Genomic DNA, 16053 nt, shown 5'->3' with positions numbered 1-16053 from the left:
TCAAGCTGATCTGTATTTTTTTCCCCGTTCAGGAGGCGCACGGCAGTACCGAACTCCTTCACCGCAACAGATTGCTGAGACGGGCGACGGCACAGAAATGAGATAAAACATGACAAAGCACACTATCCTTGAGAGGCAAGCAAAAAAAACAGCGTTTCTGGTTCAGAAACACCCGCCAACAGGGTGGGAGCCTGGCGTAATGCGGCCAAGGATGTTCAACCCGGCTCAAGGTGCAAAGCCCTGCCACCCTCGGAGCTCACAGAGAGCAGGCAGGGTGTCCCCGACGGCGGGGAGTCACCGCATGGCCCCAACCTTGCGGCAATGGCCCCGTTGCTGCCGGACGATGGTCCGGCACCTCCGGCGGGTCAGAGGAGAGCGAACTCCGGGTGCCGCGCAGCCCTTCGTCTCGCCATTGGGCAACGGCGGCGTCCATCAGCTCTAGGAAGTGACTTGCACGAGGAAGGCTTCTCCACGGCGTACACACGGAAGGGGAGAGAGGGAAAAGCGGAGGAACGCGCGCGTGCCCCGTTTTCATCAGGGAGGAAAAAAATAATAATAATAGAAATCACAAGGTAAATTCCCCCTCCCCCTCCCAAAAAAACCCCAAACCTTCTCAGCCCCACAGTGTCGGGCTGCGCTTCTCGACCAACACAGGGCTTATAAAGAGTGAAAGTGCAAGGAAAAATGAAAAGGAAAAAAAAAAAATATGAAAAAAGGCATGTGGCTCGCTGGGGGGAACCACTTTCACCAGTTCCGCCGTCCCAGGACCAGGCTGGGGGCGTGAAATTAAGGCTTTTTCCACCCCCCTCCCCATTTTCTGTAACAACTTGGCCCAAAGGAGGAAAGTGTGGGGGGGTGTTGGGGGGGGGGGGGGGGGGCAGCGGAGGGGGGAGTTCCAAATTGGAGCCCTCGTGGCCTGATTTTCGGCGGAACCCGTGAAATAAATCCCGCGAGGGAGGAAGAGGGGGAGGAAGGTCTTTCTCCAACAGACCCAGGGGCGGGGGGGGGGACCCCTGCCGGTACCGAGGGGCCGCTCAGCAGGCGCGGACAAGGTTCCCCCCCCCCCCCCCCCGCCCCCCAAAACCGTGTTCTTGGGCGGGGGGGCGGCAACCACGTGCCCGCCGCCGTGGTGACTCAGCACTTTTCTCTCCGCACGACCGCGCCCAACCGGACCGAACCCCCCCTCAAAAAACCGCCACCGACCCCCCCCACACTTCCACAACACCACCACCCCCCCCCCCCCAATCGCGCCCGGGCGGGTCCTCACCTGCGGCACCTCACCGCCCGCGGGGGGGCGGTGGGAAAAAGGGGACGGGGAAGGGGGGGAGGGGGGGGGGTCGTTGGGGGGGTGTCGGTGTCACCGGGGAAAGGGGAGGGGGGGGGGTCGGTGCGCGGTTCCTTCTGTCCCTTTCCTTTGCCAGCGAGTCTCGCGGACAACAACAAGCGCGGGGCGCGCCCCCCCCCCTTTTCCCCCCCCCCCCCGTTCTCCTCCTCCTTTCGCCGCGCCGCGCCGCCGACCAACCAGCGCCCCCGCCGCTTCCGGCATGGCCGCGTCAACGCCGCGCGTCACCACGCCGCGGCACCGCCCCATTCACCCCCAACGCGGCACCGCCCCATTCACCGCGGCACCTCCCCATTCACGGCACCGCCCCATTCACCCCAACGCGGCGCAACCAACCCCGCCTCCGCCTCCGCTCCCGTCCCGGCCCCGCCCCGCCCCGCGTCGTTCATTCATGGCGCGGAGAGAAGGGGGCGGGGCTACGCCGAGGCCCCGCCCCGCGGGCCGGAGCGCTGGGAGGGTGGAGAGGGAGCGGCGTGGCCGTGGGGTTTTACACACACCGCACTCACACACACCCCACACGCACACCGGAGCGTGTCCCGGACACTGTGAGGCTCTTGGGGGTGCTCAAGGGGCTGTTCTGGTCCCCGGTGCTTCGTGGCGGTGGGGGCGGTGTTGCCGTGGGGTTTTACACACACGGACACAGGCGTGGTCATGGGGTTTTACCCACACCCACCCACCCGCCACGAGTGGGGAACGTGTCCCGGACACCGTCAGGTTCTCGGTTGTGCTTAGGGTGTTATTTTGGTCCTTGGTGCTCCATGACTTGGGGGGCGCGGTGTGGCAGTGGGGTTTTACACACAGCCCACATACACGGGTGGGAACTGTGTCCCGGACACCGTGAGGCTCTCGGGGGTTTTCAAGGGGCTGTTCTGGTCCCTGGTGCTTCGTGGCGGTGGGGACGGCATCACTGTGGGGTTTTACACGCACACACCCCACACACAAGTGGGTGGGGAATGTGTTCCAGACACTGTGAGGCTCTTGGGGGTGCTCAGGGAGGTATTTTGGTCCCCAGGTCTCCGTGGCAGGGGGTCGTGGCATGGCCATGGGGCTTTAAACCCCTCCCTACATGTGGGTGGGTGAGTTTGCAGTGGGGGAATGTGTCCCGGACACCATGAGGCTCTTGGGGGTGTTCAGGGGGCTGTTCTGCTCCCCAGCAGTCCATGGCAGGGGGATGTGGTGTGGCCGTGGGGTTTTACACCCCCATACACACGGGTGGGGAATGTGTCCCGGACACTGTGAGGCTCTAAGGGATGCTCAGAGGGCTATTTCGGTCTCCAGTGCTCCATGGCAGGGCTTGTCCCTCTCTGCCAGGCACAGGACCAGCCTTCGCCCCCAACACCGCCAGGTCCCAGAGCTTCTCCCCCGTCCCAAGCACAGCTGCAGGGCCAAATCCTGCCCCAGAGCCAGATCTAGCACCCAGCCCTTGTGCTTTCCTTGTGCAATTGCCAGAGCTGCTAACACAACTCCCTGACCCCAATGGTGCGAGTGGCATTTCGGAACCCGTCAGCATCCAACAATGATGAAAATGCATCGAAAATTGTAATAACAGGGGTGGTTGACCAAACCAAACTGCCTTCATCGAAACCGGGCTCCCTTTGATATTTTTTTTGTTCATAACTATATTAGAAAGTCTTTGTTGGGCCTGTGCAATTTGTGCTTTCCAGCCTCAGGGCCAAATATCCTGGTTGGAGCAGGTCTAAGGCTTTCATGGCTCCCTTTGCACAATGTGAGCTGCAAAACATGGCAAGCCCCACGTCTGCCACAGCCCCGCAGGGCCATGCGGCCGGAGCGAGCCCTGGCTGAAGCTGGGTTTGGGCAGATGCACCACCCCGCTGTTAAGAAACCCCTATTATTTATTGGAACTGAGCTAATGAGGTTGGTTCAATCTCCCAGGCGATGGCACGAAGCTGCTGCCCAGTGTGACTGCAACGTCGGCCTTCACCTCTCCCAGATTTGCAGACTCCAGTTGAAAACCTGCCCCGGGTGCTGGGTCCTCATTGATGCCTTTGAGGTTTGTCTCCAGATCTCCTTTACGTCCTGAGGGGGGGTGGGTTCTGGTGGCTCAGAGAGCCAAGAGAAGCAAGGAGAAGGGTGCTGGTGGTGGGACCCTTGGGGCCACCTGCCCCTGTGACCTCCCTGGGTGGTAGTAACCACGAGTGGCTGGAGGGGTCCGGCATCATCCAGGGCGGACATCCACGAGATGGTGGTCCCCGAATGCAGGAGGGATGGGCTGGCTGCACCCTCGGCGGGGGTCTCACCCTCCGTGGTGACAGTCACACGTGTGGGTCTCGCTAGAATTGAGGTATTTTCTCCTGTCTTTGCAATAACATGGACCTGACTGATCGCATACGGCATGGGAGGGTCAGGTCGCCTGAAATTCTGTTTCTGGGTGAATCGGCCTGTTCACAACAGCTCTTACTTTTTGTTTTCATTCCGTGGGGAAAGCAACTCTGCTCCAAAGGTCTGTTGTCCTTTGCTGCTGACCTTTAGACTGCAGCAGCCTTCGATAGTAAACAACGAGCAGCTCTTCAGTCCCCTGAGAGTGGGAAAGCCTGGGCAGGGAACCTGCAATTATATACACTCGTTAATCAGATGAACAGGAGTGCATGGGAGAAAGGGCCTCTGGTGAAAACCTGGGTGGGAAAAGGGCTTTGTTTTGGGAAGTGTGGGATTTTGGGGGTCCAGCCCACCTGCTGTGTGCTCAAAACATGTCCAGCGTCATGATTCCCTGAAGCCACGGTGTGGGATTCAGCGCAGACACCTCTTTCACGATGCTTTGGGTAACGCGCTTTCACCTTAAAAGAGGGGTAGAGGCATCAATACTCCAGGTTTTGAGACCCTGTGTGCATCCAGGCTGGGGGAAACCTAAAAAATCACTAATGTCCCATATTTTCCACCTCGGGGCTTTTGAAGAGCATTGAGTGTAGATACATATACTTAAAAACAAACAAACGAACAAAGAAAAAACAAAGCACACAAACCAGAGGAGCGAGCGGCGGAGAAGCGGCCAGAGAGGCGTGTGCTGGAGGCGCCGCTACTAGAGAGGAGCGGTAGGAGCCGGAGCGTCTTGTAGGGTTTTTACGGCGGAGCTGCAGCGGCTGGGAGCCCTGCCTGCTGCCTGCCCGCTGCCTGCTGCCTGCCCGCTGCCTGCCGCCCGCCCGCAGCCACAATGTCAAGAGGAGACACGTGTATGTAAGCGCCTGCCGTGGCCGGAGCGGGGCCCAGGCAGGCCGGGCAGGGGGGTCCCGTGGCGCGATGCCTCCCACAACTGGGCTGGGGACCCCCCAGCTGTAGGCACTGGTTGTGTGTCCCCCCCTCCAAGTGCCACTGCTGCGAGGTGGCATCGCGGGGCGGCCTGGCATGAGCATGGGTGCATGGGCTGGTGGCATGTCAAGGTCCCTGGGGTTCGCATGCCGGGGGCGAGGGTGCTGGCCGGCCACGGGGGGTGGGTGCTGCCACCCCCGGGGACACCCACGTGTGGGGAAGCCACCGGGGGTTGCATAAGGCTGAGGCGCTGCGTGGGTCAGGGGCAGGTGCTCAGGGGCGGCTTCAGAGCCAGGCCCCAGTGGGTTGAGCCATTTTGGTGCCGGAGCTGCGGGGAGGGCTGCCAGGGAATAAAATCTGCTTTTTGAGGAGAGCCGTTTCGCTGAGCTTTTGCCGATCACAGGGCGGCAGTGAGCAGGGTCCGAGTGCCTCTGGCTTGGGCAGGGGATGGCAAGAAGAAAGTTGTGTCTCTTATTTAAGGTGCTGGGATCTCCTAAGCATGGGGGGCTCTTTCGCTTACAGTCCGGGAGACGTTTGCCTGAGAGGTTGTTAAAATCAGATTTTGTCAGTGGGAGGCAAAACCTGACAGCATATTTCCTGCCATCCCTTGCCCAGCCCTCCCGGGGGCTGAAACCTCTGACTCAGGGCTTTGGGTGCTGGCGGGGGATGCTCGGAGAAGGGGATGCTCGGAGCAGGGGATGCTCAGAGAAGCGGATGCTCAGAGCAGGGGATGCTCGGAGAAGGGGATGCTCGGAGCAGGGGATGCTCGGAGCAGAGGGTGCTCTGCACCCTGGAGCCGCGGTTCCCAGCACCGCGGCTCCACTCCGACGGGCAGAGGGAGCTCGGTTTTGCTTGCAGCTTCCAGAAACGCTGCAGCCCGTAAATTCAGACCTGGGAAAAACTCCTTGAGGGGCTGCTCTGCCACCCCCCGCAAGCAGGTGGGGTTCAGACGGGTGTCACTTTGTCCCTTGGGGCTGCAGGAGAGTTGTGAGGCATCGATCCTGGCAAAGCCACCCTTTGCCGAGTTTGCTGTGTGAATCTAAGCCAAGGGCGTAGACATCAGGGTGCAGGGTGCCGAGGCGGGGAGAGGCGGGCAGGCTCTGCCTGAACCGCGGGCATCGGGAGCGGGGCAGCCATCCTTGAGGCTCAGGCGAGCTTTCCGCCTCTCCGACTCCTTCACACCTGCCTCCATCTCCCCCTCGCTCCAGCGCCAGGACGATGAAGTCGTACCAGAAGCTGAGGACGGCGGGGCCGCAGCCGGCGGCATGCCGGGTGGAGGAGGAAGGAGCCAGCCCGATGCCCGCCGGCTGTGGGAAGCTGGCCCCGTGGTGGGTGGGCAGCGGGCTGCTGGTGGCTGCCGTGCTGCTGAGCGCCATCACTGTCTGGGTGCTGCGGCAAGTATCGGGGGGCTGGCCCGGAGCCGCGCTGCCCCCCAAATGTCTGCTGGTACCCGAAAGCCACCGCTTTGACTGCTACCCGGAGCGACAGGTGGTGGTCACCCAGGAGCTCTGTGAAAGCCGGGGGTGCTGCTTCATCGAGACCCCTCCGCCAGCGGGGGCCAAGCGGGGCGTGCCCTGGTGCTTCTACCCCCCCGACTTCCCCAGCTACACCCTGGAGAGCCTCAACCAGACGGCGCTGGGCATGGTGGGGCTGCTGGTGCGGAGGGAGAAGGCCTATTACCCCCGGGACATCGAGAGGTTGAGGCTGGACGTGGAGTTTGAGACAGACACGCGGCTGCACATCAAGGTGAGCTCCCCATGGTTGCCCTCCAGAGCTCGTGACCGTGCTCCTGCACCCCTGCACCCTCTGTCCCACCTCTGTAGGGGACCATCCCCTGCTCAGACCGGGACCAGCAGCTACCGTGCTCCAGGCAAGCCTGTATGTGGCCTCAGCAAGCATCTCCAACCCTTTGCTCTCTTGCTTTGCTGGTCTTTAAAGAGTGTTTTCTCCCTTTTGCAGATAACGGATGCGGCCAACCCGCGGTACGAGGTTCCCCTCGAGGTTCCCCAGGCCATGAAGAGAGCGGAAAACCCCATCTACAGCCTGGACTTCTCCCGGGACCCCTTTGGGCTGCTGCTGCGGCGCAGGGCGACGGGGACGGTGCTGTAAGAACCCACCTCCTCTGCATCCCACAACGAGTAGGGGAAAGCTCATCCCACCCTAGTCAGGCTCCAGCACGCTTCCCGGAGGTTTTTCCTTTGGGAAAACCACACAGTAGGATCTCCATTCAATAATTACTCTTCATCTTCATCTTTCCAGAAGTGCTGATGTGGGGATGTGGCAGCACATGGCTTCCTGGCCCCATGAGCTGGCCACGTGCCGGCTGTGGCCATGGCAGGGCTGGGTGGGATCAGCACCTCTCCAAAAATCTCCCAGTGCCCTAATTCCTTGCCACATCCTACAGCAGCCAAACATTGTGCTGGTCCCCAGCACGTCACCAATAAAAGACCTGGTGACTCGAGGAAAGGGCCACCAAAAGGTTGTGGCTTTGCCTGTTTCACCCTGCTTTTGGGTCTCCCTGGCTGTCCAAGCTATAGGGACACCCACAGCTCCAGGCTTTTTGTGGAAAAGGACAGCGGGTGGCTTTGCTGTGCTGCTGTCAGTCACCTCCATGGCTTTGCCCACACTAAGCTGTTGGTGATGGTCAATATATGACCAGGTTATTTTGAGATCCCATCCTTTCCTCCTCCTCCCCGTTTGCTGGTGCCTGTGGTCCGTACTTTACTCGGGAGCTGCTTATCGGCGACGACAGGCTGAAAAACCCCACCGCCATATCTCCTCTGTGGTTAATAATAACCTGGGTGGAAACTTCTGGTGTCTAAGGCAAGGCTGCGCTGTGCTGGGTCAGGCTGGTTCAGGCTGGGGCTGAATTTGCCGCCCAGGCCGAGGTGCTGGGGCTGGCTGCAGGGTGGGACATGCACCGCCATGCCGGCCCTTGGGATGCTTCGAGAGGGAAAGGCTCAATTGTTGGTGGGCAAATGGATCCAGCTGGATCCCAGCATCCCCTCTTGACTCTCTCTCTCCTTCCGTGTCACCCTGGCAGGCTCAACACCACCGTGGCCCCCTTGATCTTCGCTGACCAGTTTCTCCAGATCGCCACGTTGCTCCCGTCCAGGTTCCTCTACGGGCTGGGGGAGCACCGTGGCCCCCTCCTGCACAGCCTGGACTGGAGCACCCTCACGCTGTGGGCACGCGACGTCTCTCCCACGGTACCATCCCCCCCTCCCCGCCGGGGCACGGGGGGCGAGGACGCTCGTGAGAGTGGGGTACCACTCTCCAGGGCGCTGGACAAGCCCTGGGAAAACATGGCAAGAGGCTGGGCAGCGGCAACGGGAGAGGCAGGGGGTGGTTGAGGCCGATGGGCAGATATGTGCCAGGGAGGGTTTCAGAGCAATTGCAAAACGCTCTTGGCACTCGAAGGGCCCCGGGTGTTTTCCGCTCCACCCTGCCACTCGTGCAACAGGTTGCGGCGAGGCGGGAGGTTTCCCCCTTGCCCGGTTCAGCTCAGAAGCAGCCCCCGAGCTGCGAGGAAGAAGCAGCCTCCCATGGCCTTCAGCGCCAGCTCCCAACCCATCCTCATCCCTCGCCTTGTCCTCCCTGGGGGGTGACAGATGCCTGGTTAGGTGGTGGCAGCAGATGCAACCCGGGGCCATTTATTCACCCCCGGTGACGTGGGGCTTTCCTGCCCTGCCTGGGAGCTGCTCTCTCACCCGGCACCTCCTCTTTGCAGGAATCATTCAACCTCTACGGCGCTCATCCCTTCTACCTGCTGATGGAGGAGGGCGGAGATGCTCACGGGGTTTTCCTCCTCAACAGCAACGCAATGGGTAGGTGTCCTGGGGCACCCCCGGCTGGCTTGTCCCTGGAGGAGGACTCGGCAGGTGGGGATAGATGGGAGCTGCTGGAGCTCCCGGTTTGGGAACTTGGGGCGAGAGGAAGCCGTAAAAGGGAAAGATGTGGTTTGATGGCTCCGTTATTGAGCGTAGCCATCTGTTTCCTGGCTACGACGAGGCTTTTTAGCAACTGCCGAGCAGTTTAACCACATGCCCAGCTGCCGAGTTGCCATCGGAAAAGCAAGTCCCTCGCATGCGGGTCCGTGCTAGTGCCCCCTCCGCCTGAAACGGCCTTGCCCCCGGGCCCGGTGGTGTGACACGGCTGGGGCGCAGCCGGAGATGCCGAATGCCGCCCGCGCTCTTCCCAGCTGTGCTCTGCCGGCTGCGGCTGTGGGAGCCGCCCGTGTGTGCCAGCTGATAACGCAGCAGCTCCCGCGGGCTCCTGCCATGTCGGAGACGGCACCAGCCACCACCCTTCCCTCCCAGCAGCCGCCGCTTGCAGGCAGCTGGGCTGATGCCACACATGCCGGGGCTCTCGTAGCTCCAGCTGCGCTTGGCTTTATTGCAGCGATGCTCCAAAGAGGAGCTCAGGCGAGATGCAGCCACCTGAGCTGAGGTTCAAGGGCTTGTTCATGTGAAAAACCCTTCCCAGGAAAGCCCTTGCTCCCACGTGCTTGTCCAAGTAGCTCTCAATTCACTCTAGGAGGGATGTGGGGGGAGGACGTGAAGGAAAGCCTTGTGTGCTTGTTCTTCAAGTGGAAGCTGGGAGAGCCACGCAGCTTTGGGCTTAAAGAGCAATTTTTAAAGATAGGGAGCTTTCTCCCCATGTAAATCAGTGATCTCCCCAAGCTGTGATGATTTAAGCCCCCAGGCGCCCGTTTAGCATCCACTGAGTGCAAGGCAGGGATTTCTCCGTTCCCCTGCCAGAGGTTGAGCGTTGCCTGCGGCACTGCCTGGTCCCTGCCGTGGTGGTCGGGGTCTGGGAGCTGCTTCCCAATTCTCACCATCTTTTTCTCTTCCCCACCCCTGCAAAGAGGTGGCCCTGCAGCCAGCTCCAGCCCTGACCTGGAGGACCATCGGGGGGGTGCTGGATTTTTACATCTTCCTGGGGCCTGACCCCAACATGGTCATCCAGCAGTACCAGCAGGTGATAGGTAAGTGCCCGCACCCCGACGTGGCCATCTGCAGGCACCTTCCCCGCACCCCCATCCCTGTCTCACCCCAGCTTCACCGCCGTCCCCGGTTTTCCCAGCTGGGGAGTGGTCCGCGGTCCCCAGCCATCCCATCCCCAGCCCTCCCAGCACGTCAGGGGTCAGCGGTCACCTCCTTTCCCCCTTGTGCCCTTCCCCTCCCATCCTTTTGAGATGCTGCTCTTGTCTTGGTACACTTCATCTGCGCTCCCGCCCTCCTGCTGCAGGATTCCCGGCCATGCCGCCCCTCTGGGCGCTCGGCTTCCACCTCTGCCGCTGGGGCTACGGATCCAGCAACGAGACCTGGCAGACTGCAAGAGCCATGAGGAACTACCAGATCCCCCAGGTAACCCCCCAGACCCATGGAGGGGGGGCCCGGGCTCTGTCACCCATCCCTGAGCCTCTGTCCCGCAGGATGCACAGTGGAATGACATCGATTACATGGACGGGTACCGGGACTTCACCGTCGATCCCCAGAAGTTTGCCTCCCTCCCCTCGCTGGTGGAAGACCTCCACAAACACGGCCAGCGCTACGTTATGATCTTGGTACCCCCCTTTCTGCCCCCCTGTGCTGTCTGTGGGATGCAAGGCAGAGGTGTAAGGGATACTTGTGGTCCCAGCTGATCATCCCTGGCCCCCGGGGATTTTTATCCGAGGTCGGTCCCCAGCGCTGGGCGGGCAGCTGTAAACTGCCACTGGAAATCCCCCTCATGCAGGGACCACGGAGGCACGGGCCAGGTTCTCGTGCTGTGTTCCTGTCTGCTGCGGGAGGACAAGGATGCCCCTGTCCCCCGTGGGCGAAAGGGTGGAGGAACTGCGGGTCAGGCTGTTTAACTCGTGGGTGCTCGGCTTGGGTGCCCCCGCATCCCCACGAGTGCTGGGATCTCATGACCCGGCTGTGATCTCCCATCTTCCCTCCCCAGGGAAAGTGGGTGCGGGTTCTGCATGCTGGGGGCGGTGGGGACCGGGGGTTCCTGGGGAGGGAGAGGTCGTGTTCCCTCCCGGTTGAACTCCTGTTGTAGCCCAAGCCTGTCCGTGACCTGATGTTTCTTGCATAAGCGCAAGATTTCTTGTATTTGTCCCCCCCTGCCCCAAAACGCCCTAACGGGTCCTGGGGACTTGCAGAAGTGGCATTTTAGAAAACATGCCTGGAAGCGTTGAAGCAAGTTTCTGTTCCCCTTGGGGGGAAACAGCCGCTGTGTGTGGGCTCCGGCTGACCCCGGCTGGGTCGTCGTCTTCTCTGAATCACACCGGCCTGGCAGGGGGAAGGGGCTGCGGTCTGACGGGAAAGGCACTAACCCTCTGCTCCGTCCCCAGGATCCCGGCATCAGCAGCACTAACCCTCACGGCTCCTACTGGCCTTTCGATGAAGGCTTGAGACGGGGCTTGTTCCTCAACACCACCCAAGGGCAGCCGCTCATCGGGCAGGTGAGGAGCTCCGGGGGGAAATCCCAGCCCCGCGGGGTTGTGCAATAGCAGGGATTTCATCCCTCGAGCTGGAGGGAAAGCCAAGTGGCCGAGGAACCTCTCTGGGATGATTGCCAGAGCCTGGCTCAGCCCTCGGCCTCGCGGGTCACCTCCCGGTGTCTCCCCTGCCCCGGCGGAGGAGCCCGTGGAAGTCATATGAGCTTAATGGAGACGGCGGTGCTGCCCAAGGCCGGTCATCTGATTTCTATCCCTTCCCGTTTCTGGGGTGAGGGGACGTTGTCCACGATGGACATGCGCCTCCGGATCTACTCCACAGTGATTCCCTCCCAGTTTGTCCCTGCTAGTTGCTCCCACCGGCCATCTACAAGGAGGGGGCTTTTAATGCAGCCTGAAAACGTGGGGAAAAATTAATTGGCTAAAATTCCTGAAGTGAGGCAAAGTGCAGAGAAGTCGTGCCCTGGCCTGGTTGGTGTCAGGGCTTGTGGAAGCAGAGGCAGAGCGGCCGCTCCATCTGCTGCTGCCCGCCCGGCTGCGGAGGGGTCCCCAGCGCCCTCAGGCTCCAGGGTACCACGGAGGCGGGAGGGATGCTGCGCGCGTGGCATCCAGGACTCGAAGCAGTCGGCCTGGCTTTATCTTCTGTTTTATTGCCCTGTGTCCTTCCGCGTGCTCACAGCCCCGTGGCACCCTGTTCCCTGCGGCAGGGTGAGCCCAAGCTGCCTGCCTGCTGAACCTGTGGGTCTGTGGTGTCCCCGCAGGTCTGGCCCGGTTTCACTGCCTTCGCAGACTTCTCCAACCCGGACACGCAACAGTGGTGGCTGGAGAACCTGCAGCGCTTCCATGCCCACGTGCCCTTCGATGGCCTCTGGATCGTAAGTCCCTCCTTGCCTCTGGGTCACTCCCTGCTGGCAGCTTGGCTCGCACCCGCTGTGTGTCGTGGCAGGACCCTCTGTCCCTCCAAAGCAGCTTTTCCAGGTTTATCCACTAATACCCAAAACCTCCCCCTTGAAAATGCTCCCTGATTTTCTTTGCTTAGGACATGAATGAGCCATCCAACTTCATGGATGGGTCTGAAGACGGCTGCCCCCCGGGAGAGCTCGACAGCCCACCGTACACACCGGGTAAGGAGGGACATGAAATACCCCCGCTGGTAGGTACCACGCGCTTTGGGATTGCTGGCAGCCGGGTGCTATGGGAGAAAAACATTTTTAAGAGACATCATGTCTCCATTTTACACCCTGAACGTCTCCATCCCTCCTTGTGCATGCCGGTATCCGTGCCCCCGAACCTTGCACGCTTGTCAGAGCCGTGTCAGGGTGCAGGATGGGACCATCTGCCAGAGCTTTCGGTGCTGGGTCGGCAGCGATGGCTGGCCTCCTGTATGCGGGAGGGATGGCCCAGAGCCAGCAAGCGTGGGGGGGGCTTCACCTCCCCTGCATCCCCCCACCACCCCATGCCAACGGGGGCTCTCCCTCCTGGCAGCCGTGCTGGGCGATTCCCTCTCTGCGAAGACGGTGTGTGCCTCAGCGAAGCAGAAAGCCTCAGTGCACTACAACCTCCACAACCTCTACGGGCTGATGGAAGCCAAAGCCACGGCGAGGTACCCGAGCATCCCGCTGCCCGCCGGCCTGGGCATGGGACGGGACAAAATCCTGATGCTCAGGGTTGTGTAGGAAAAGGACAAGGATTTCACAGAACCATAGAATAGTTTGGGTTGGAAGGGACCGTTAAAGGGCAAGGACATCTTCAGCCAGGTTGCCATCCAACCTGACCTGCAATGTTTCCAGGGATGAGGCATCCACCACTTCTCTGGGCAACCTGGGCCAGGGTCTCACCACCCTCAGCGTAAAAAATTTCTTCCTTATATCTAGTCTAAATCTTCCCTCTCTTAGTTTGACGCCATTACCCCTTGTCCTATGACTTGAGTACCTGCCCCAAAGGGGAGATGCTCTGGCTGCTCACAGCCTCCGGGATGGGAATGACCCAGCAGAGGAGAGGAGCCGACACCGCTCCGGGAGGGATGGGTGGATGCGGCCGGTCCTGGCGTGGAGCCTTCCCTGTACCGCTCAGGCTGACCCTCCAGCACCGTGGGGCAGCCGTGGGGCTGGACCTCTCCGCCCGCTCTTGTGGGATAAGGTGAACTCCCAGGGAGCTGCTCTCACCTCCTGCTCCCAGCTCTCCCCGTTGTTTTCCAGTGCCTTGATCCAGATCCGGGGGAAGCGCCCCCTTGTCATCTCCCGCTCCACTTTCCCCAGCCAGGGCCAGTACTCAGGGCACTGGCTGGGCGACAACCGGAGCCAGTGGAAGGACATGTATTACTCCATCCCAGGTGGGTGCCACGGGCTGCACGCAGACCCCCCCTCTACGCGCACCCCCAGCTCTGTCAAGCTTTCTGCTTGTTTGGAGACATCTCCGAAACTCCCTGCACCCTGCTGACCATCCCTGCCTGCAGGGCTGCTGAGCTTCAGCCTCTTCGGCATCCCGCTGGTTGGGGCGGACATCTGCGGCTTCTCCGGCAGCACCTCGGAGGAGCTGTGCACCCGCTGGATGCAGCTGGGTGCCTTCTACCCCTTCGCCCGCAACCACAACACCCAGAACGAGAAGGTCGAGGGCAGCGTGCCCGGTGGGAGGCATCCCAGGGGTGGGATGCGGGATGGGGGATGCAGGATGGGGATGTGGGATGTAGGATGAGGGATGCGGGATGTGAGGTGGGGGGATGCTGGGTGGGGGATGCTGGGTGGGGGATGTGGGATGCGGGATGCGGGATGGGGATGTGAGATGGGGGATGCGGGATGGGGGATGCGGGATGGGGGATGCAGGATCGGGGATACGGGATGTGGGATGGGGATGTGGGATGGGGGATACAGGATGTGGGATGGGGATGTGGGATGTGGGATGGGGATGCAGGATGGGGGATGCGGGATGGGGGATACGGGATGGGAGATATGGGATGGGGGGTGCGGGATCGGGGATACAGGATGTGAGATGAGGGATGTGGGATGGGGGATATGGGATGTGGGATGGGGGATGCGGGATGGGGGATGCGGGACCTCGGATGTGGGATGCGGGATGCAGGAGGGCAGGGGCAGTGGGGATGCCTGGTAGGTTGGGGATGGGGCGGCTGCTGACTCCCCACATCTCCCCCAGGCCCAGGACCCGACAGTATTCAGCCCAGCGGCGAGGACGGCCATGAAGGACGTGCTGCTGACCCGCTACTCCCTCCTGCCCTTCCTCTACACCCTCTTCCACCGTGCCCACCTGCAAGGGGACACCGTTGCTCGGCCCTTGTTCTTTGAGTAAGAGCATCCCCACCGGGAGCTGGGGAGATGCTTAGGCTGGATCACGGAGAAGCGGCCGATCCGAGCGGCGTCTCCATCCCGCCGCAGGTTCCCACGGGATGTGGCCACCTTGGGGCTGGACAGGCAGTTCCTGTGGGGCCGGAGCCTGCTGGTGACACCGGTGCTGGAGCCCGGAGTGGACTCGGTCACGGGCTACGTCCCCCGAGGCGTGTGGTACGACTTCTACACGGTGAGGAGCACCCCAGCGCTCGGCCAGGGGCCAGATGGTCCTTGCTCAACCATCTTGGGGCTGCGGGTGGGAAGTCACAGCTGAGCCCAGCAAGCCCTGATGAAGGAAGAGGTGGGGATGGCTGCTCCCCAGACCCATGCCTGAGCCCCCCACCCTGCCCCTGAACCCCTCACACCCGTGTCTCTCACTGCCTGCCCAGGGCTCCTCAGTGAACAGCAGCGGGGAGATGCTGAAGATGTCAGCTCCCCTGGAGCACCTCAACCTGCATGTCCGGGAGGGCGCGATCCTGCCCACCCAGGTGAGCACCCACCCGTCCCTTCCCCAGAGACTGTCCACAGAGCGTGTCCCCACCAGCTCCTCAGCTCCTGGACCCCCATCCCGGGTGCTCACAGCCCTACAGCACCCATGTCTTTGAACCCCAGAAACCGGAGACCACCAGCGAGGCGACCCGAAGGAATCCCCTGCGCCTCATCGTGGCCTTGTCCCAGAGTGGCACTGCCTGGGGGGACCTCTTCTGGGACGATGGCGAGAGCCTGGGCACCTTTGAGCGGGGCAGCTACTCCTACCTGGTGTTCAACGTCACACAGGTGGGATGCAGTGGGGAGTGCAGGGGTCGGGGGGCCTGTGGCACTTGGCCACCTCGAGATCATGCCATTCCTCCCTACAGAACATCTTCACCTCCACTGTCCTTCACGCCAGTGCCGAGGCCACCGAAGTCACCATTGGCACCCTGAGCATCTTTGGGGTGCAGGAGCCACCCAGCAAAGTCCTCCTGAACGGCCAGGAGAAGCCCTTCTCCTACCTGGGCAACCAGGTATGGCCCCATCTCAGGGTGCCCTATCCTGGAGGTCCTCATCCTGGGGGTCTCCATCCCTCCTCCCCCAGCCCTTGTCACAGGGTTGGTGTCCGAGGAGGTGGATGAGGAGTCCAAGGTGGCTGTCCCACCATGTTGGGGTTCAGGGGGAGCGGAGCTGAGCCAAGCCTCGCTGAGGCTGTACCCCAGAATGTCTCTTCTCCTCCCACAGGTTCTCACCGTGAGCGACCTCGGCCTCAGCCTCAGCCAGGGCTTCACCCTGCGGTGGCTGTGAGGGGGGGACGCAGGTTGCCCCCACCTTGCCCAGGCCACCTGGCCAGAAGATGCTGGGTGCTCCGGCCCTATAGGCTGGGGTGCCACCACGGAGGAGGCGGTGGGGACTGTCACCTGCCGCCATGTGCCCTCTCCACATGGCTGGGGACTGGGGAAACTTGGCTGCTGGGTGCCCCCCACATGGTCCCGGGTGGGCGGTGTGGATGGAGGTGTGGATGGAGGTGTGGGTGGAGGAGATGTGGATGGAGGTGTGGATGGAGGTGTGGATGGAGGTGTGGGTGGAGGCGTGGGTGGAGGAGATGTGGATGGAGGTGTGGGTGGATATGTGAGTTGAGGTGTGGGCGCCCGCCGTCCCTGCTCAATAAAGGCACATGGAGAACCCGT

At 61.7% G+C, this 16053-nt stretch overlaps 2 protein-coding genes across 5 annotated transcripts in view; one reads left to right on the top strand and one right to left on the bottom strand.

Annotated features, from left to right (window-relative positions):
- The window catches only part of MAFK (MAF bZIP transcription factor K), a 13383-nt gene extending 12053 nt beyond the window's left edge, over window positions 1-1330 (bottom strand). The window contains exon 1 of the mRNA XM_054211926.1: window positions 1268-1330. The gene's annotated coding sequence lies outside the window, so the exon portion shown is untranslated. The remainder of the gene's footprint in view (window positions 1-1267) is intronic.
- On the top strand, window positions 434-16053 carry LOC128913768 (lysosomal alpha-glucosidase-like). Of its 4 annotated transcripts, XR_008468063.1 has the most exons (22): window positions 434-572; window positions 3236-3353; window positions 5815-6352; window positions 6566-6711; window positions 7650-7815; window positions 8337-8433; window positions 9474-9593; window positions 9857-9975; window positions 10044-10175; window positions 10947-11057; window positions 11813-11926; window positions 12091-12175; window positions 12537-12654; window positions 13250-13383; window positions 13507-13658; window positions 14202-14350; window positions 14441-14582; window positions 14782-14880; window positions 15005-15169; window positions 15250-15396; window positions 15608-15917; window positions 15981-16053. XR_008468063.1 is itself a non-coding variant. In XM_054211925.1 (20 exons), the coding sequence occupies exons 1-20, from the start codon at window positions 4512-4514 to the stop codon at window positions 15668-15670; spliced, it is 2820 nt and encodes a 939-aa protein (XP_054067900.1). In that variant the 5' UTR covers window positions 4446-4511; the 3' UTR covers window positions 15671-15935. The 4 variants fall into 4 exon arrangements, 1 of the variants encoding a protein (XP_054067900.1); XR_008468064.1 differs by lacking the exons at window positions 434-572; window positions 3236-3353 and adding an exon at window positions 4380-4530; XR_008468062.1 differs by lacking the exons at window positions 434-572; window positions 3236-3353 and adding an exon at window positions 4446-4534.

This window comes from Rissa tridactyla, chromosome 8, assembly GCF_028500815.1.
Source record: "Rissa tridactyla isolate bRisTri1 chromosome 8, bRisTri1.patW.cur.20221130, whole genome shotgun sequence".
NCBI lineage: Eukaryota > Metazoa > Chordata > Aves > Charadriiformes > Laridae > Rissa > Rissa tridactyla.
This window is presented reverse-complemented; position numbering and strand designations above follow the sequence as displayed.